Consider the following 19612-nt stretch of genomic DNA (forward strand, 5'->3'; position numbering starts at 1 on the left):
GGGGCGCCTGGGTGGCTCAGTGGTTTAGGCTGCTGCCTTCGGCTCAGGTCATGATCTCAGGGTCCTGGGATCGAGCCCCGCATCAGGCTCCCTGCTCCGCAGGAAGCCTGCTTCCCTCTCTCTCTCTCTCTTTCTCTCTGCCTGCCTCTCTGCCTACTTGTGATCTCTGTCTGTCAAATAAATAAATAAAATCTTTAAAAAAAAAAAATAGTGAGTGAGGTGTATCTATGTGTTATGTGGTGGTTCCGAAAAGAAAAATAATGACCAAAAAATGATAGCACAGCTAGAAGAGCAGAGACAGGAAATTTCACAGGGCAGGCTTGCATTATAAGAGGCAGACCGCTGGGGTGTTTAGAAACAAAGCAGGTGACAGCGTTTGGAGAACACCAGGAGGAAAGCACTGACAGGAAGGTGGCTGAAGAAGTTTTTAAATGAAAGGCAAGGGAAAGAAAGGCTTTGCTGTTGGCCCTCTTGTCCAGCAGTGAGAAGGTACAGATTCTAACCCTAGCTCCACAAATCACTAGTTTTATCACCTTGGGCAATTGCCTTAATCTCTGTGGTTTTCAGGTTCTCTGTCTATAAAAGGAGGAAGGATTCGCAGGCATGATTTTTAAGGTCCCTTCCAACTCTGATATTCTATCATTTTAGCAATGATTTTTCTTTTTGATCACTCATACATTGTGCTGCATGACTTGAGAAGACCTTAAGCTTTGAAGAATTCCAAATGGTATCTTGGTTGCATAGTTACCTGAGAACACTCTTCTGGTAGGATCATGAAATGGCACTACTGATCCTTAGCAAAGAGAAGTAAGACAGCTCATGAGTGAAGTATATGACAACCTGGGACCCAAGGCTTCTGGCATATGGCTAACTAGAGTTCTACCAGTATGGCTACAGGATCTGTGCAGCTAGTAGCTGCTTGCCACAGACCCCAGAAACATCGAGCATACGCTCCTAAAATGTTACAGCAGCCTTTCCCCCATGCTGTAAACTGGAACAAGGTAAGGTTAAAAAGAACCCACTCTGGATTTATAGTACTGCCAAAGGGCCTCTACAGATATTTTCTTTTCCTTCAAGAGAGGACCGAAGTGGTTCCACTGACTGCAAAACACACAGGGAGCTTCCAGATTCAGCTCTGGCAAGTGAAGAGCTTAGGAGTTGTTACTCCCATCCCCACAACAAGAAAAAGCTGGACAAACTGAAAAATATGGAACTTTTCACAGACCTGCCTGAGAAGGAAGGTTGATACTACAATGCCCAAATCTGCAGAGCCGGGTTTATCCAAAAAGAGATGAAGAGATCTGCTCACCTGAAGTAGAGACCAACGGACCCAGAAATTGCTGCGGGGACAAGAAGGGCGCTGCTGCCCAGCTGCCGAAGGCTGAGGGCAGACCTGCGCGATGGTGAGAAACTTCTGAGGCTTGCACGCCTGTGGGATCTACCACCAATAACCCTACCAAGTTCTCACAGGGAAGATAAGGAAAGATCCCCTCCTGGCTCTGATGCGGGGAGGGGAAGAGTAATCATTGTGAAATTCCCCAGAGCTTTCTCTATACCAAAGGCCCTATGCTCCAGGGGGAAATACTTTGCCTTAGCCCTCTCCCAGCTGGGGGAAGGACATTCCTCTCACTTCAGCAGGCAGACACACACACACACACACACACACACACACACACACACTCCCGCCAGCCTTCTTGTCTCAACCAAAGGAAATAGTCAAGGGGGGCCCGGGCTTCCAGGAAATGGATTGGGAATGCTGTGATCAGAAGTATGGGGCAGGGAGAACAAAAACTGTACCACTGGATGAAGCTGTGTGGAGGTCACAGCCAGAAGACACAGGCCCAACAGACACTGAGATTTAAGAGAAAATTATAAAATGGCCTGCTCCCACATACCTTACCACAATGCCAATAGGGCTCCAGTGTAATGACAATGGATTAAAGCTGAAAGAACAGAGCCACAGAATCTTTCTCAACAAGCTGCTCTTAAAGGAAACTCAAAATCAAGAGGTGACACAAAAACAAGGACACTATAGGGGCACCTATAGTCGGTTAAGCGTCTGCCTTTGGCGCAGGTCATCATACTAGGGCCCTGGGATTGAGCCATGTATCGGGCTCCTTGCTCAGCGGGGAGCCTGCTTCTCCCTCTCCTCTGCTGCTCCCCCAGCTTCTGTGCTTTCTCTCTCTCACTGTGTCCTCTTTCTCTCAAATAAATAAAAATATCTTTTAAGAAAAAGATTTTTTTTAAAAGCACCATACACAGACACTAGAATAGAAGAGTTAAATCATGGATGGTGGATGGTGGGAGCCAAATTTCTCACTACCTGGAATGGGAGGTTGCAAACATGCCAGGGGAGGAGGCAGGAATGATCCATGTGTTGATGGAGCAGAATTAGAGACTCATGATCTCATGTTTAGCTTAACGTAGACACGGATGGTCACATGTAGATAATATATCTACTTATAGATGTATACATAGACATGGGTCAGTACACACACACACACACACACACACACACACATTTTTTACTGGGTGGCTGACAGCACCTAAAGCAATAATGCCCCAGTACAAATGAGCTCACCTACTACCCGTATCTTCGTTTCTCTTATCATTCTCTACTAACAGGAACCAAGGCTCCTTGGAAAAATGGCATATTACAGTGCCAAAAAGTAAGTAAGTGCTCAAGAAAACCCCACAGTGACAGGGCTGCATCAAAGGGAAACAGAAAACTGAAAGAGCTCTAAATGGCCAAAGCTGGAAAACTCTGAACAAAAGAAAGTAGAAATGGATTATAACCCCAAGTTTAAACAAATGAGTCCCTACTGACATAAATAAGTAGCTGAATAAACAAATGGGAGAGAAGAGACAAATGTTCCATACAGAACAATTCCAATTAATTTCTGGACATACTTGACCCTCAAGGAGGTGGAGCATAACTCCCTAGTTCTTAAGTGTGGGTCGTGCACTGAATTCCTTCCATTGAGTACATCAGGGAAAGGATGAAAAGCCAATAACTTTACAGTAGGGAAAGATGACACACACTACCTCAGCCAGAAGACCAAGGTTAAAATCAGCAGCCGAAAGTTGTGTGGACAATATATAGCCTTGATACAGTGTCAATGTCATAAGAAAGGCATTTTACTTCTACTCTTCCTCCCTAAAATCCATAACCCCAGTCTAATCATTAGATAAACATCAGACAAATCCCAACTGAGGGACATTCTACAAAACACCCGACCAGCCATCCTCAAATCTGTAAACTGGTACAGCCACTGTGAAAAACAGTATGGCATCTCATCAAAAAATTACAAACAGAACTACCCTACTATCTAGTAATTCCAATTCTGGGAATATAATAAAAGGAAATGAAAACACTAACTCCCATGCTCACCACAGCATTATTTATAATAGCGAAGACATGGCAACAGCCTAAGTGTCCATCAATGATGAATGAATAAAGAAACTGTGGCATATATATATATATATACAATGGAATATTATTCAGCTATCTTCAAAAAATGAGGAAATCCTACCATTTGTGACAGCATGGATAGACACAGGGGGCATTATCCTAAGTGAAATAAGTCAGACAGAGACAAATACCGTGTAATTGTACCTACATGTGGAGTTAAAAAAAATAAAAAAGGAACTCATAGAAATCAGATTTATGGTTGCCAGAGGCAAGGGGTGGGAGGGTGGAGAATTGGTGGTCAAAAAGGTACAACTTTCAGCTACAAGATAAATAAGTGCTAGGGATGGAATGTACAACGTGAAGGACTACAGCTGACAGTTAACACAGCTGTATGATATATAGGACAGTTGTTAAGAGAATAAATCCCAAGGGTTCTCATCACAAGCAGAAAGGTTTTTTCCCTTTTGATTCTATCTATAGGCGATGATGTATGTTAACTAAACCTACTGTAGGAATCACTTCATAGTATACGTAAATCAAACCATCCTGCCGTGAGCCTTAAACTTCTACAGCGAAGTGCATCAATTATTTCTCAGTATAACTGGGGGGTGGAGAATACAGGTATGTAATAAAGTTTAAAAACCACAGGAAAAAAAAAAACACCTGTCAAGGTCATCAAAAACAAAGAACGTCTAAGACACCATGGCAGCCAAGAGGAGCCCCAGCTGACATTAAGACTAAATGTCACATGGTATCCTGGATGGGACATCAGGTAAAAACTAAACTGTTAGTTTATAAACTACATATGAATAATGCATGTTTTTGAAACAAAACAAAAATGTAAATAAATAAGTGGGAAGAAATAAGAAGGCACGAATTCTAATATCTGACCAGGTATTCTCCTATCAAGTAACCTGAAGGAAGCCCTTAGAGCCTGTGGCCATCATTAATAAGCCTCATTTTGAGGGTTCAGCATAGAGAACTGCTATGGTTTATGGCCCCAACAAGCCATTATTTTTTCCAAGCTCAAAAAACAGCAGTAATAATCGCCATCCTCCCAGGCTAAGTATTTGGGGAAGTTTGAGTATGATGAGGGTGATGGATTCTGAATTCCCTTTATATGTCATAATAAGGACAAAAAAAAAAGTTTGTGCCATCTACACAATCGCTTGAGCCAACTGGAGGGCTGACAGGAGCCCATGAGCTGGGGCCCAAGATGTTTTCCCTTTCTCTCTGGAGGAATACTATAATCCTTCCTTGCAGCACAGCAGAACAAACACAACTGTCTCGCAGCGTCCTTGGTGGATCTCACAGACCGTCATGTGTTTCATTTTCAAAGATATTTTTCCCTCCCTGGGACACTGGGAGGTCATGTTGAGGCCTGCTGCGGTGGTCTGGGCACATTTTCCCACATGTGGGGGACTCGGCCAGCTCTCACTCTCTGCCTGGGCTTTGAAGTTATCTGTGGCTCTTCCAGTGTATTCCCCATATCAAATGAGTCCTACCAATCCCCCTTTTGAAATTTCTCCAGAAGTTACTGTTCCTTCCTCTCCGTTTCTGTTGACTTAATTCAGGCCGTTTGATCTTTTACCTAGATTTTTTTTTTTTTTTAAGTAACAGTTTAACTGGTCTTCCAGTCTTCAACCCACTCTTCCATCCTCCATGCTGCCAGAAATTCCCGAAAACACCCGTCTGATCATATCATTCTTCTGCTTTTAAATCATTTGATGACTTCTTGATTACAGGATAAGGTCCAGAAACCCAGACCGCCTAGACCTCATCCAGATTTCTAACTAGATCTTCCGCCCTATCCCCTGCTATCTTCCCTCCTGCTCCAACTGTCACCATCTCTGTCCCCAGGAGCCTCGGACCCCAGATGCGCAGGCTCCATGTTGCCTGAAGAGAACAGGCTCTCTCGTGCTGCTGTGCCCATACCCGTGTGCCTCTCTCTTGCCAGGAAGGTCTCCTCACGCAACAATCTGAGGGCAGTAGGAAGGCAAGCGAGGTGGAAAGACAAGGAGGTGAGGTTAACAAGGGAACAGATAAGTATTACTAAAAGCAGCACAGTATTCACAGGGTTCCTGAGGGGGTGGGGGTGCTCCAGAAATACTGAAAAACTGAATGGGTGAATAAATGAATTGCCAACCATGAGGTCCAGGCTGCAGAGGCAGGCAAGTGAGAACGATAGACCAGGAGCACAGCCCTGAAGTTCTGCCTACGACTCCCACCCCTTTTTTCTATGTCCTTCCCCCTCCCCTTCTGTGAGACCTCCATGTTTATGTTTCTTCTCATTTACAGACTACTAGAACACTGCCACAGATGCATTTAATCATGCCACGCAGAATTTATTTATTCATTCCTCATAAATCAATCCCTCCAGCCATCTGGAAAACAAGAACCACTTCTACTGCCTTTCAAGCTCCTTTTAACTAATCTTTTTAGTACGTGCTATCGTGCCTGGTACAAAATGTAGTATTTTATGCATAGCCGCACCAGAGACATCAAGGACTTTATGACCTTTTTTTTTCTGTTGGTGTTCTTTTTGTGTACATTAGGAAATCCCAGGTGAAAACACTAAATAAAGTAAGAACAATTAAAAAGCAAAGCAAGAAAATCATATCACTATGGAGTATGGTAAATGGAACAATTTCTGCGTGTGGCTCACAGCAAAAAGCTTCACCGTTTTACGGTCAGATCTTGTAAATCACAAGCAGGAACTCTCCTGTAAAGGCAAGTGAAGAGTGGCAAAGGACTACTCATGTAAAAACATATTCTACAATCACAAGCAATGCCAATCTCGTCTGCCTCAGCTTTCGGGTCTATTAAATGGGAATAACAGAGGGAGAGTCGCTTGCCTCCATCACCTACTGACAGCGGTGTGAACAGAACAAGTACTGGTGATATGGATGCTATATGCTAGCATCTTCGATTAGAAGCAATGATGAGAACTAAGCTAAACCACTCTGAATTAGCCAGAAGGCTTCCTGGAGGTGTCCAGGTTAAGCTCAGGGGAAACCCTAACTGACTGCTTCACTAGAGCCTGGGACTGCTGTAACTATGTGCGAGAGTTATAACCACACGTAAGTGGACCAGATACACAAACACATGTGCCTTTCACAGAAGGTGGCCAATAGGAAAAACCATTAAATACCAAACCATGAGTGCCTTTCTGTGAGGAACTTTAAATTCAGGGTCTCTCTTCTACTGTTCCTGTCTTGAGACACCTTTACTAGACAATTTCTTCTTATCCTTCTGAACCTGTGGTTTCCATACTAGTATGTTCTTCCCAAGTTGGTCACCTCCTCAGAGAGGCCTTCCCTGACCTTTCGAACTCTCTAATCTTTCTAAAGAATTATTCCTCAGTTATCCTCTACTGTCATTCATTTTATTTCCATCTTGGTACTTACTGTAATGGGTAAATAACTAAGTAGTTTTACTCATTTACGTAAGTAGATCTAAATTTCAGATCAACCTGGATCTTACCTATGTTAATCCCACCACTGTATCTGCACTGCCTAGGACAGTGCCTACCTGGCACTGCCTACCTAGCAGACATTCAAAAAGTATTTTTCAAATGAATGGGTGAAGGAGTTTGTCCTCACAGTGACAATAAAGTTGACTCAAACTTCTTAGCATGACATTCAAGGCCCCAATATATTTATCTGGGCTTATAGCCTACCTTTTCACACCTCTGTATATTATGCCTGTTGATATCTCTATCAAAGCTTGCTTTCTGCCTGGAAAGCCCTTCTTCCTACCAAATAACTTATCTTTCAAGGCCCTTTCCAAACACACCTTTGCTGTGAAAACTTCTCCAATCCTAGACACACACATTCCTCTGCTGAGTCCTTACAAGAGTTACAACACTTACAATATACGGTTATAACAGAAATAAATAAGAATAATGAGAGCTAACATTTTATTGAGCATTAGCTCGAGGCTGGGTACAATTATAACCACTTTATGTTATTATTTCATTTAATTCTGAAAACAACTATAAGAGGTAGGTGTTCTCATAAGTACTTAATGTTTGTTTAGCCAGCTAGAATCAACTTCATGAAGGCAGGGTGGGTGCCTTAAAGACTTGCTAATTCCCAGAACCTAGCAAAGTTTCTGCAGCGTCATATGCCTCCACTACAAATTTGCTAAATAATAAATTCTGACACAGTTTCTTGTCCTCTGACTTTATGTTGAAAATGGCAATCCTGATCACTTAAAGAACCAGACAATAGTTTTAAGTAATTGGACAAATTTAATATTAAAGTCCCTTCTAACTACAAGAAACTCAGAAGTCAGAAAAGAAAAGGGTAATGAATCTGGCAATATAAAAGTGTTTAATATTTGTAGATTTTTCTAAAAGGAGACAAAAACAAAACAAAAATGGAAAAAAATATACTCCACCTACATTAGACAAAACATTAAGAATATATGAAAGTCTCCCAGAAAAGATGTGCCCATCAGTAAAACAGGCACACCGTATAAATAGGAAATTTCCAGAAAAAGAAATTTAAATGGTTAGTTAACATATGAAAATGTACTTAACCTCATTAATCTAAAAAAAGTGAAAATTAAAATAATAATAAAAATTTGATTTATTTATTTTGCCTATCATAGCGTAAAGATGAAAAAAATTCTAGTATTCAGCACCAGCAAAGCTGTGGGGGAAATAAGCACTCATATAGTCATGCTACGGAAATGTTCTAATATACTTAAAAGATACACACACTCACACACACGCAAGGTTATTCACTGCAGCACTGTTTGTAAAAGCAAGACTGGAAACTGAAATGCACATCAATAGAAACTTGGTTAAATAAACTACGGTACAGCTACACCATGAACTTACATGCAGTTATTGAAAAGAATGATGTTACTGGATAACCAAATAATAGATGGAGAGAATTCTCCTTCTATAAATGTATTCCAGGGGCGCCTGGGTGGCTCAGTCAGTTAAGTGTCTGCCTTCAGCTCAGGCCCAGGATCTGGCCCTGCATCAGGCTCCCTGCTCAGCAGGGAGTCTGCTTCTCCCTCTCCCCACCCCATGCTCTCTTGTGCATGCTCTATCTCTCTCAAAAAAAAAGACCTTCTAAAAAATAAATTTATTCCAGATAATAAAAATCCAAATATAAAAAAGGGAGAGGATTTGAACAGACACTTCATCCAAGAGGATAAGGTTGCCAAAAAGCACATGAAATGATGTTCAATATCATAAGGCATTAGGGAAATTAAATTAAAACCATAATGAGATAACACTACACACCTATTAGAATGGCTAAAATAAAAATTACAAAAAATACCCAGAGCTGTTGCAGATGGGGAACAAGTAGAGCTCTCATTCATAGCTAGTTCAGACATAAAACGGTACAGCCACTCCGGAAAACAGTCTGGCGGTTTCTTAGGAAGTTCAACATACATTTCCCACATGACCCCGTGATCCCACATCAGGCTATACTAAGCAAGAAAAAAAAGAAGATGAACGATCTGAATCAATCTCCAAGGCAATGGGCTGAGTCAGTCTCAAAGGTGACATACTATGTGACTCCATGCATCTGACATTCCAGCAAAGAAAAAAATACAGGGACAGAGAATAGATCAGTGGCTACCAGGGGTTGGGGGTGAAGGAGGTCTGGCTGCAAAGGGACAGCAAGAGGGAGCTCTCTGGGGTGTGGATGGAACTGTTCAGTAACCTGTCAATGGTGGAGGTTACAAAAGTCTCTGCAGGTGTTAAAACTGTGATTGCATCAGAAAAAAATGAATTTTACTGTGTATACATTAAAAATAAGTTTTAAAAAGATAAATTGTCATCAACAGTAATAATACCTTCTATTTCTCCATCTAAGGGAGGAACATCATCTCTCATGGAAAAATCCATAGCTGTCCCTGGAATGTCCATCAAGTCTTCATCACTGGAGCTGCTCCGGAAGCTATTGAAACTCCCCTGCTGAAAGCCTCTGTTATCCATGGCTCCTGCACAGAAAGAAAAACAGGAGGCTTATTACAATGACCTTCAAGCCCCTTACCACTTACCCTTCTTTTTTTAAGTGTGGTAAATACACATAAAATTTACCATTTCAGCCATTCTAAACTAGACAATTCAGTAGCATTAAGCTCCTTTACAATGTTTTGCAATTATCATTGCTCTCCATTTCCAGAAAATTTTCATCGTCCCAAACAGAAACTCTGTACCCAGTAAACATAAATCCCTCGCACCCCCACCCCCTTATAACTGCTATTCTCCACCTCCATGATTTGCCAATTCCGGATATTTCATATAAATTTCATCATACAATCTGTGACCTTTTGTGTCTGGCTTCTTTCACTTTTCATAACGTTCTCAAGGCTCATCCATGTTCTGGCACGTACCAGTACTTCATTCCATTTTCAGACTGAATAGTACCCATTGTACGGCTAGACCACATTTTGTTTATCCGTTCATCAGCTGAGGGACATTTGGGTAGTTTTCCCCCTTTGGGTTACTACCAACTCTATTTTTTATCATTGAAGTATAGTTGACATACATTATACTAGTTTCAGGTGTGCAACACAATGATTCAACAGTTCTATACATTACTCAGTGTTCACCGTAGTAAGTGTAGTCGCCATCTGTCACCATATAATGTTATTACAATATTACTGACTATATTACCCATGCTGTACTTTCTATCTCTGTGACTTATTTATTTTATAAATGAAAGCTGGTACCTCTTAATCCCCTTTACCAATTTTGCCCATCCCCCACCCACTTCCCCTCTGGCAACCACCTGTTCTCTGGATTTGAGTCTGTTTCTTTGTTCATTTTTGGTTTTTAGATTCCACATAAAAGACAAATAATATGGTATTTGTCTTTTTCTGTCAGACTTATTTCACTTGGCAGAATACCCTCTAGGTCTGAGTAACGCTCCATTGTGTATATATACCACATCTTCTTTATCCATTCATCTATTGATAGACACACTTGGGTTGCTTCCACATCGTAGCTACTGTAAATAATACTGCAGTAAACACAGAGGTACACATATCTTTCTCAAATTGGTGCTTTTAAACTTTCTTTAAGTAAATACCCAGTAGTGGAATTACTGGATCATATGTTATTCCTGTGTTTAATTAAGGAACCCCTATACTGTTTCCCACAGTGGTTGCACCGATTTACATTACCAACAGTGAGCAAGGGTGCTCTTCTCTCTACATCCTCATCCACACTTGTTATTTCTCGTCTTTTTTTTTAAAGGTTTTATTTATTTATTTGAAAGACAGAGATCACAAGCAGGCAGAGAGACAGACAGAGGGAGAGGAAGGGAAGCAGGCTCCCTGCTGAGCAGAGAGCCAGATGTGGGGCTCAATCCCAGGACCCTGAGATCATGACCTGAGCCGAAGGCAGAGGCTTTAACCCACTGAGCCACCCAGGCGCCCCTATTTCTCATCTTTTTGATACTAGCCATCATGACTGGGGTGAGGCGATATCTCACTGTGGTTCTGCTCTGCATTTCCCTGATGAGGAATGATGTTGAGCATCTTCATGTGTCTGTTGGCCACCTGTACATCTTCTTCGGGAAAATGTCTATTCAGGGTTACCACTTATTCTTAGGTCATCTTTCATGCTCTTTACTTGGACAATATAGACATGCAAACTACTTAGTATATTCAGTTACCATTCAGATGTAGTGTGCCTCTACCCTTACCATGTATTTGATGGCCATTTTTTGAGAACCATGCAAATGGGCAAACTAAATGAGGACATGTGTACAAAACTCCTGGGAGTTCATAAGTAATCAACTGAAATAAAACCTACACATCGGTACTAAGAGATGTGTGGGCCATATAGGAGTAGAGAAATATTATCTCATGGCTCTGACTCTCCCAGAGCTCATAACACAATGCAGATGCTCAGAAATACTGGGGGAAAGAGGCATGCTATGCTGTTAAATGTTTTTCTGTGTTCAAGAATTTAATATTAAGATGAAACCCAAGTGTGAATCTTTCAATTATAAATATTACTCAAAAAATCTTAGTATAGTGGGGGGCCTGGGTGACTCAGTCATTAAGCATCTGCCTTCGGCTCAGGTCATGATCCCAGGGTCCTGAGATCAAGACCCACATTGGGTTTCCTGCTCAGTGGGAAGCCTGCTTCTCCCTCTCCCACCCCCACTGCTTATGTTACTTTTCTCGCTGTCAAATAAATAAAATCTTTTTTAAAAAATCTTAATATATTTATTTTTTAAAACAGCATTATAGTCAACTTTATTTCACCTAATCCTGCCCCCCCCTTTTTAATGAAATATTGATCCAAAATCATAGTCAGCAGAATTCTTTTGGGTTTGGCAAATAATATTCCTTTTGACGTATTCCAATTCTTTTAAGAAACTTCTTACTTTTTTTTAGGTTATCAGAATTTTATATGATGAATGTAGAAAAATTAGATGGCATAAATTAAGCAAAAGGGCTGGAAAATTGGAATAATAGATAAATATTTTAAACACTGAGCATAAAGGATAAATAACCAATATTTACCAGGTACTTATCAATTTTTAGGCACTGGGCTATATGCTTAAACTGAACTCTTTCACTTAACTTTTCCAGTGTTTCCATGCTGTAGCATTATTACTCCTAGTGCAGATGAAGGAACTCATGGAGTGCAGAGAGGCTAAGTATTTGCCCAGTTAATATTTCATAAAAAGTCAAGCTCTAGGGGCGCCTGGGAGGCTCAATGGGTTAAAGCCTCTGCCTTCGGCTCAGGTCAAGATCCCACGGTCCGAGGATCAAGTCCCACATCAGGCTCCTTGCTCAACAGGGAGCCTGCTTCTCCCTCTGCCTGCTGCTCCCCTAGCTTGTGTTCTCTGTCTTTCTCTATCTCTGACAAATAAATAAATAAAATCTTGAAAAAAAAAAAGAAAAAGAAAGGGCCCCTTTACTTTGTTCTGGATCTAACTGAGATCACAGATCCTTCTCCACCTTAATCTGATTTATTTCAGTGGATCCTCTAAAGAAATCTGCTATCCCTAGCTCTCATCTCCACCTCGAGCTCTAGTCCTGAATTCCCAAGAACTCTGCCTGACACTTACTGCTACCTCAAGCTCAACAGGATGAAAATGAAAAATACACCAGAAATAACATCACCTGAAACACAACCCATAAAATCCAAATAAAGACATGTTCCCTGCCCTCACCCTTCACATCATCTTTCCTTTTTAAATGCAGCTGGCATCAGAGTCAGTATTTGTAGTTAATATTTGTCTAACTCTGGATTTACCACCTTCAACAAACCTACAAAAAGCACTTTATCTCAAGAGTAGGTATTCTGGGTTTCTAGAAATCTTTGCTAAAAACAAACATCATTTTAGCTGATGAGAGGAACTCAGGTTAAAAGGGTAGCACAACTAGAGAGGTTTTCTTTTCGTTTCTATTTACTAAATGCCCATGAATCCCATAAAGTGACTAGCACTGAATAAGAAAAAAAGCAAGAAAATTTGCAAAATAATGCAGAATCCTTTTTCTTTCTCTCCACTGGTAGCATGTTTCATTCAGGAAATGAGGTAAAATACACAGTGCCAGCAACTTTACGTTAGCCACACAAATCATGGGAAGAAAAAGTATGGAGAGTCCAAAAATAATTTATGTCTGGCTTTGGAATATGTCCTGTGGTCATATTTTCAGATGGGTGTACCTATTGTTCTGGGAATTCATTAAAACAAAATAATGACACTACAGGATGAGGGCTTACAAAGGAGAAGCTGGAAAACTTTTCAGTTTCCCCATGGGGACCTTACGAAGTCTTTCCTGTAACCCACTGACACAGACACAGAACAATCCAGCTAAATTGAGCTGCCTCATTCTAAACATTTCCTGGAGCAGCTATCTGGTTCACTGTTTAGGTTATAAAGTGCTTCCTTAATAAATACACAGAAATAAGGGGTCAACAAAAGAAAATTAGAAGTAGCAAGTAAATAGAGCAAAACAGATGCTATAAACAAGAGTCCGACAAAGGAAATAAACACAATTGGTAAAACACAAGACTGACATTTGCCTATGGATAATCAATCCATTCCAGTACAACCATTGGTTTAACTCTGCAGATATTAAAAAGTTCAAGAGAAAAAGTTAAAGCAGCAGAATAATGAGGAAATGAAGTTCCTCACACTTGAGGTTTGAACCCATACGCAGTTAAAACTCCAAGCCCAGGGCTCTTTCCATGACAGTCTGCGGCTTCACTATGACATGTCAGTCCAGAGAATAGCACATCTAGAATAAATCAAACTTCTACATGGCCACAAACCTGAAATCAGCCAGAATTTAGGGTAGGAGAGGAACAAAGTATGGGGATTTGATAAGTTATCCCAACTAGCAGTTTATATACATATAGGGCTTGTCACATAATGGAGAGCCAAGGAAGAAGGCAATCCAGAAAATGTTTGGTTGCTATCTGTGTTACACAGCTGACTTTCTCAGCTTAAAGGCATCAGTGCCTTCTGTCTTTCTTGCCTAAATCATAAGCTGGCTCCCCAGTGCCTATATGGTCAAGTTTACATTTCTTTGCATGGGTTCAGGGCCCTAATCTAGATCCCATCTACTTCGCTAGACTTATCCTAGGCCACAAATTTATTCTACTCCTTATAAGCCACCTACTTTTACACCTCCGTGCCTTTGCTCAGACCCTATCTACAATTCCATCCAGGTCCCCATCCTCTTTTCAGCCTGATGAAATCCCATTCAGTCCACTTAGAGCAAGCTCAAACAAGCTTTTCCCTCAACACCTCCTTTGTTCAGACATCTGTTGATTGCATAATCTCTTCCACTTAAGTCTTGTGACTACCACATGTCCTTTTCATTTCCGTTGTCCCAGCAACTCTGGTGTTATTCCAGGGTAGGTGTTCAATAAATGCTTACTGAGGAGGATTCCAGTTGGGGAAGAAGAGTTAATAGCCAATCAACATATTTATATGGTTGACACTCAATAAATCTATTCCTTGCACACAATGGTTGGGAACTGAGAATACAAAAAAATATTTGTTACCTTGTCACTACTCTCAAGAAATTTATGATCTAGTTGGGGAGAGAACTTTCATATAATGTGATTACACAACACCTAAGTGCTAAACCATTAGAATAAAAGTGCAACTGACATTCAGAAAACAGAGAGGAGACTGTAAGCCAGAGAAGGCTTCCTGGAGGACAGAAGGTATTCCAGACCTGGGGCGGGTGTTTGGGGGGATGGCCAAAAGCTTGAGAAGGAGGCTGGCATTTGTGCTTGACTACAGGGTGGTTGTAAGCAAAAGGATGGAGCTAGATCATGAAGGACCTGGGAAGCCAAATGGAGTCACTGTGGTTTTTTCGGAAGAACATGAATTAAACAACAACAACAACAACATGATTCTTAAGAGGTAAGTGCGGCAGCAGTGGGCTGGAAGAGAGAGGAGTAAAGGGCTATAGGAAGGCAGTTTGCTACCTCCTGTTTAAATGTGGGTGATTTAGGGGCCACCTGGGTGGCTCAGTGGGTTAAGCCTCTGCCTTTGGCTGGCTGGGGTCATGGTCCCAGGGTCCTGGGATCGAGCCCCTCGTTGGGCTCTCTGCTCGGCTGGGAGTCTGATTCCCCCTCTCTCTCTGCCTGCCTCTCTGATTACTTGTGATCACTCTGTCAAATAAATAAATAAATAAATAAATAAATCTTTCAAAAAATAAATAAATGTGGGTGATTTGAGAAGGCAGCAGGGGGTGCATTTTCCCAGAGGCTGTACTGAAAGAGCCAGGTATGCATGGCAAAGGAGGGTGCTAGTGTATGGTATACTTCCTAACATCTTGTTTTACTCATTGTTTTTAAGATTTTATTTATTCATTTGAGAGAGAAACAGAGAAAGAGAGAGCACAAGCAGGGGGAGAGGCAGAGGGAGAGAGAGAAGCAGACTTCCCGTTGAGCTGGGAGTCAGATGCGGGACTCGACTACAGGACCTGGAAATCATGACCCGAGCCCAAGTCAGACACTTAACCATCAGAGCCACTCAAGCGTCCCTGACATCTTTTTACTAGTGACACTGACATCTGTTGGTTCAAATAAATTAACAATTCGATCTCAACTAGCCCACTTGGTAAAAACAAATGTATAAACCAATGGGTGGGCTGATACACAGGCCCTTCAGTGAAAATATAAAAATGTACCACACATTCCCATGCTAAGAAGCCCAAAGAAGTCAATAAACTTTTCTATTTCTTATTTTTGCTCCACAAAAATATCTGTCAACCTGCACATGGCATTCTGTGTAAGTAATATAGGCCAGATGCTGCAAAAGCAGGAAAGAGAGAACGCAAGAGGAAGAAAAGCTTGAGAGGGTCATTACAGAATGTACCAAGATATGAACACTATCATATCATTTAAAAAAAATTAAGACAATCCTAATTATAACACTAAGTGATACGAACTGACATGCACATGAGAAAATCAATTTTTGTCTACCCTCTGTACTTTGAGTTACCTGAGGACGGGGTAACTTAAATCTTTGTTCCCAAGTGCCAGACACAGAGAGAGAGCTCAATAAACCATCTAGTTCTCAATCTCAATACAATTCCACTTTTAGTTACTTTATTTTGAGAAGCAGGAATGAAATGCAAACTTTGCAGTGTAGTCTCTAAGATGCCATAGGAGGTACTGATTTCAGAGGTTTGGGCCAATCCTTAACCCAAGGCACCTTCTCTGTCAAAATTGCAGGTAAAAAACCCCAGGAGGAAATAATAGTGCTGCTCCTCACAACGTAGTCTTCACCTGGGAGTCATCCTCACAGATAACTATGGGTTATGAACAAAGACAGGACTCAAAGCAGGCAGTACCAGAACTGCCCCTCTCAAAGATTTTGGTCTCAGGATCCCTTTAGTCTTCCAAAAAAATTTTTAAGATTTTATTTTATTTATTTGACATAGAGAGCGAGAGAGCACAAGTAGGGGAGCAGCAGGGAGAGGGAGAAGCAGGCTCCCTGCTGAGCAGAGAGCCCGATGCAGGATTCGATCCCAGGACCCCAAGATCATGACCTGAGCCTAAGGCAGAGGCTTAACCGGCTGAGCCACCCAAGTGCCCCTAGTCTTCAAGATTACTGAGAAGCTTAAAGAGCTTTTATGTATATAGGTTCTAGCTATAGCTATTTACTTTATGAGAAAGTAAAACCCAGGAATGTTAAAAATAAATATTTATTAATATATTTAAATATAATAATACTCCAATCACTATCCATTAACATTTGGGGAGGGGGGGCCTGTATTTTCCAAAACAAAATTAGTGAGAGGATTTTGAAAATGATTTTTTTTTTATTTAAAGATTTTTATTTATTTATTTGACAGAGAGAAATCACAAGTACACTGAGAGGCAGGCAGAGAGAGAGAGAGGGAAGCAGGCTCCCTGCTGAGCAGAGAGCCCGATGTGGGACTCGATCCCAGGACCCTGAGATCATGACCTGAGCCGAAGGCAGCGGCTTAACCCACTGAGCCACCCAGGCGCCCTTGAAAATGATTTTAATGTCTGCTTTCCTAGAGGACAGCTGGATCCTGCTTCACATATTCCATTAACCATCACAGCAAATCACATCATCACATGTCACTCAGCCTCTAAAACATTCCACTGTATATTCACAATAAAATGAAAGTGAAAGGGGCGCCTGAGTGGCTCAGTTGGTTAGGCATCTGCCTTTGGCTCAGGTCATGATCCCAGGGTGCTGGTTGGGATCAAATCCCGCAGCGGGTTCCCTACTCAAGTCAGTGGGGAGTCTGCTTCTCCCTCTGCCTTCCCCCCGCTCATGTGCTCGTTCACTCTCTCTTCCCCTCCCTCTCTCAAATAAATAAAATCCTTAAAAAATTAAAGTGAAAAAGGCAAATAATATCTTAATATGAAAATAGTATTTGAACTTGCAGACCCCTCAAAAGGGTCTCAGGAAGTGCCAGGCCACTCTTAAGAATTGCTGAATGGGAGACAGAACACTGAACAGTGAAACTGTATCTGGGCCACACCCATGCCCTGTGGGACAGAGGAAGAGAAAAAGCCAGTCAGAAGAGACCACCACTCTGACGGCTGTGAAAGTGAAACAAGTGAAAAATTTTCCGTAATTTTTTTTCCAAAGGAGTAATAGCCATGATATATAAAGAGATATTTTGAACCATTAAAATTGGGTCCCACCAGATAAACAGCAAAAATAGATTAGTAGATAATTTAGTAAAAGAAAAGGAAAACAGGGGCTTTAAAAATTCAGAGAAACTAAAATTAAAACAATCATGGTTTGGGGGGCACCTGGGTGGCTCAGTGGGTTAAGCCTCTGCCTTCAGCTTGGGTCATGATCTCAGGGTCATGAGATCCAGTCCCGCATCTGGCTCTCTGCTCAGCAGGCAGCCTGCTCCCCCCTCCCACCCTCTGCCTGCCTCTCTGCCTACTTGTGATCTCTCTCTGTCAAATAAATAAATAAAATCTTTTAACAAATCATGGTTTTATTTCAGAGACTCTTCACGTGTGAGAACACCCTGTTATAAAAGCTTTCAAGAGAGAAATGAACAAGATGCCTAGAGAAGCACCATGTGGTTCAAGGACAAGGGTCTATCATGCCTGACAAAGACAACTCTAAAAATTTATAGATAACTTTCACTTTGGAATATACGAGTAAAACTCCTAAATAAACTTTAACAAACTGAATACAGCATCACATTTGCGGGAGCTGCATGCTATAAATAATGAGAGTTTATTCCAAGACCATAAGACTGGTATCACAAGGGAAACTACCAATATGCTTTATATATACTATCAATATACTTTATAAAAGCCAAAAGTAAATATACTTTATTTTTTTTTAAAGATTTTATTTATTTATTTGACAGACAGAGATCACAAGTAGGCAGAGAGGCAGGCAGAGAGAGAGAGAGAGAGAAGCAGGCTTCCTGCGGAGCAGGGAGCCCGACGCAGGGCTCGATCCCAGGACCCTGAGATCATGACCTGAGCCGAAGGCAGGGGCTTAACCCACTGAGCCACCCAGGCGCCCCAAAATAGCATTGTCTTTAATATGGGGAGGCAATGATGTCTCCCTCTTGTTGCCAATTATATTTAATAAGGTACAGGAAAAACTTTAAAATGAAAAAAGGGAAGAATAAATATATGATACCCTGATATTTAGATTACATGACAAATATCTATAACTCTAAGAATATTAAGTAAAATAACTAAAGATAATACATGAATTCAGAAATTGTAAGGTAAATAGCAATAAATAACTGCATTCCTATGTACTACCGTAGAACTAGAAAATACTATTATCTGTGATAGAGACATAGACTCAAAATACAATATTACTTTACAATTTATAAAAGTCAAATGGGGGGAAAAAAGGAAGACATAAGCCAAAAGATCTATCGTGCTCTCGGTCAGATGTAAAGTCTGAATACAGCAAGAACGAATAGATGCTAATATGAATTGTACTACATCTATATGTTAATCTAAAGTCCCCATGGCATCTTTTATACAACTCGAAAGAATGATAGTGAAATTCATCTAGAAGAGTAAGTAGGCAAAGATATTAGTATATGTATTATCTTTTTAAAAATTCAATTTATTGGGCGCCTGGGTGGCTCAGTGGGTTAAACCTCTGCCTTCGGCTCAGGTCATGATCTCAGGGTCCTGGGATTGAGTCCCATATCGGCTCTCTGCTCAGTGAGCAGCCTGCTTCCTCCTCCTCTCTCTCTCTCTGCCTGCCTCTCTGCCTACTTGTGATCTCTGTCAAATGAATAAATAAATTATTTTTTAAAATTCAGTTTATTTAAAATAAAAACAAAAATACATTTCACCCATGCCTACCACCCCCACCCCCATTTCTGGAAGCTACCAATCTATTGTCTGTATCTATACATTTAGTTTCTTCTTTTTAGATTGCACATATAAGAGAGATCACATGGCATTTGTCTTTCTCTGACTTATTTTACTAAGCATAATGTCCTCAAGGTCCATCCACGTCACTGGAAATAGCAAGATCTCTTTCTTTTTTATGGCTATGTAACAATCCATCACATGTATGAGCGTGAGTGTGTGTCTGTATTTCATTCTTTATCTATTCGTTCATTGGTGAGCACTTGGGTTGTTTTCATAATTTGGCTATTACAAATAATGTTGCAATAAACATGGGGGGTGCACATATATTTTGAAATTAAGGTGTTTTTGAGGAGCCTCCATACTGTTTTCCATACCGGCTGCAA

At 41.0% G+C, this 19612-nt stretch overlaps 1 protein-coding gene and 1 long non-coding RNA gene across 3 annotated transcripts in view; one reads left to right on the forward strand and one right to left on the reverse strand.

Annotated features, from left to right (window-relative positions):
• CLCN5 (chloride voltage-gated channel 5) overlaps positions 1-19612 on the reverse strand; it is a 158489-nt gene that overhangs the window by 36004 nt on the left and 102873 nt on the right. For both annotated transcript variants that reach the window (XM_059385861.1, XM_059385862.1), the window contains exon 4: positions 9233-9379. In XM_059385861.1, the coding sequence (XP_059241844.1) occupies positions 9233-9379 (147 nt within the window). The remainder of the gene's footprint in view (positions 1-9232; positions 9380-19612) is intronic.
• Positions 14525-18055, forward strand: LOC132006781 (uncharacterized). Its single transcript, XR_009401222.1, has 3 exons — positions 14525-14585; positions 14665-14787; positions 17873-18055. It is a non-coding gene; the product is annotated as an uncharacterized LOC132006781 (long non-coding RNA).

Source organism: Mustela nigripes, chromosome X (genome assembly GCF_022355385.1).
Source record: "Mustela nigripes isolate SB6536 chromosome X, MUSNIG.SB6536, whole genome shotgun sequence".
In the NCBI taxonomy this organism is placed as follows: Eukaryota; Metazoa; Chordata; class Mammalia; order Carnivora; family Mustelidae; genus Mustela; species Mustela nigripes.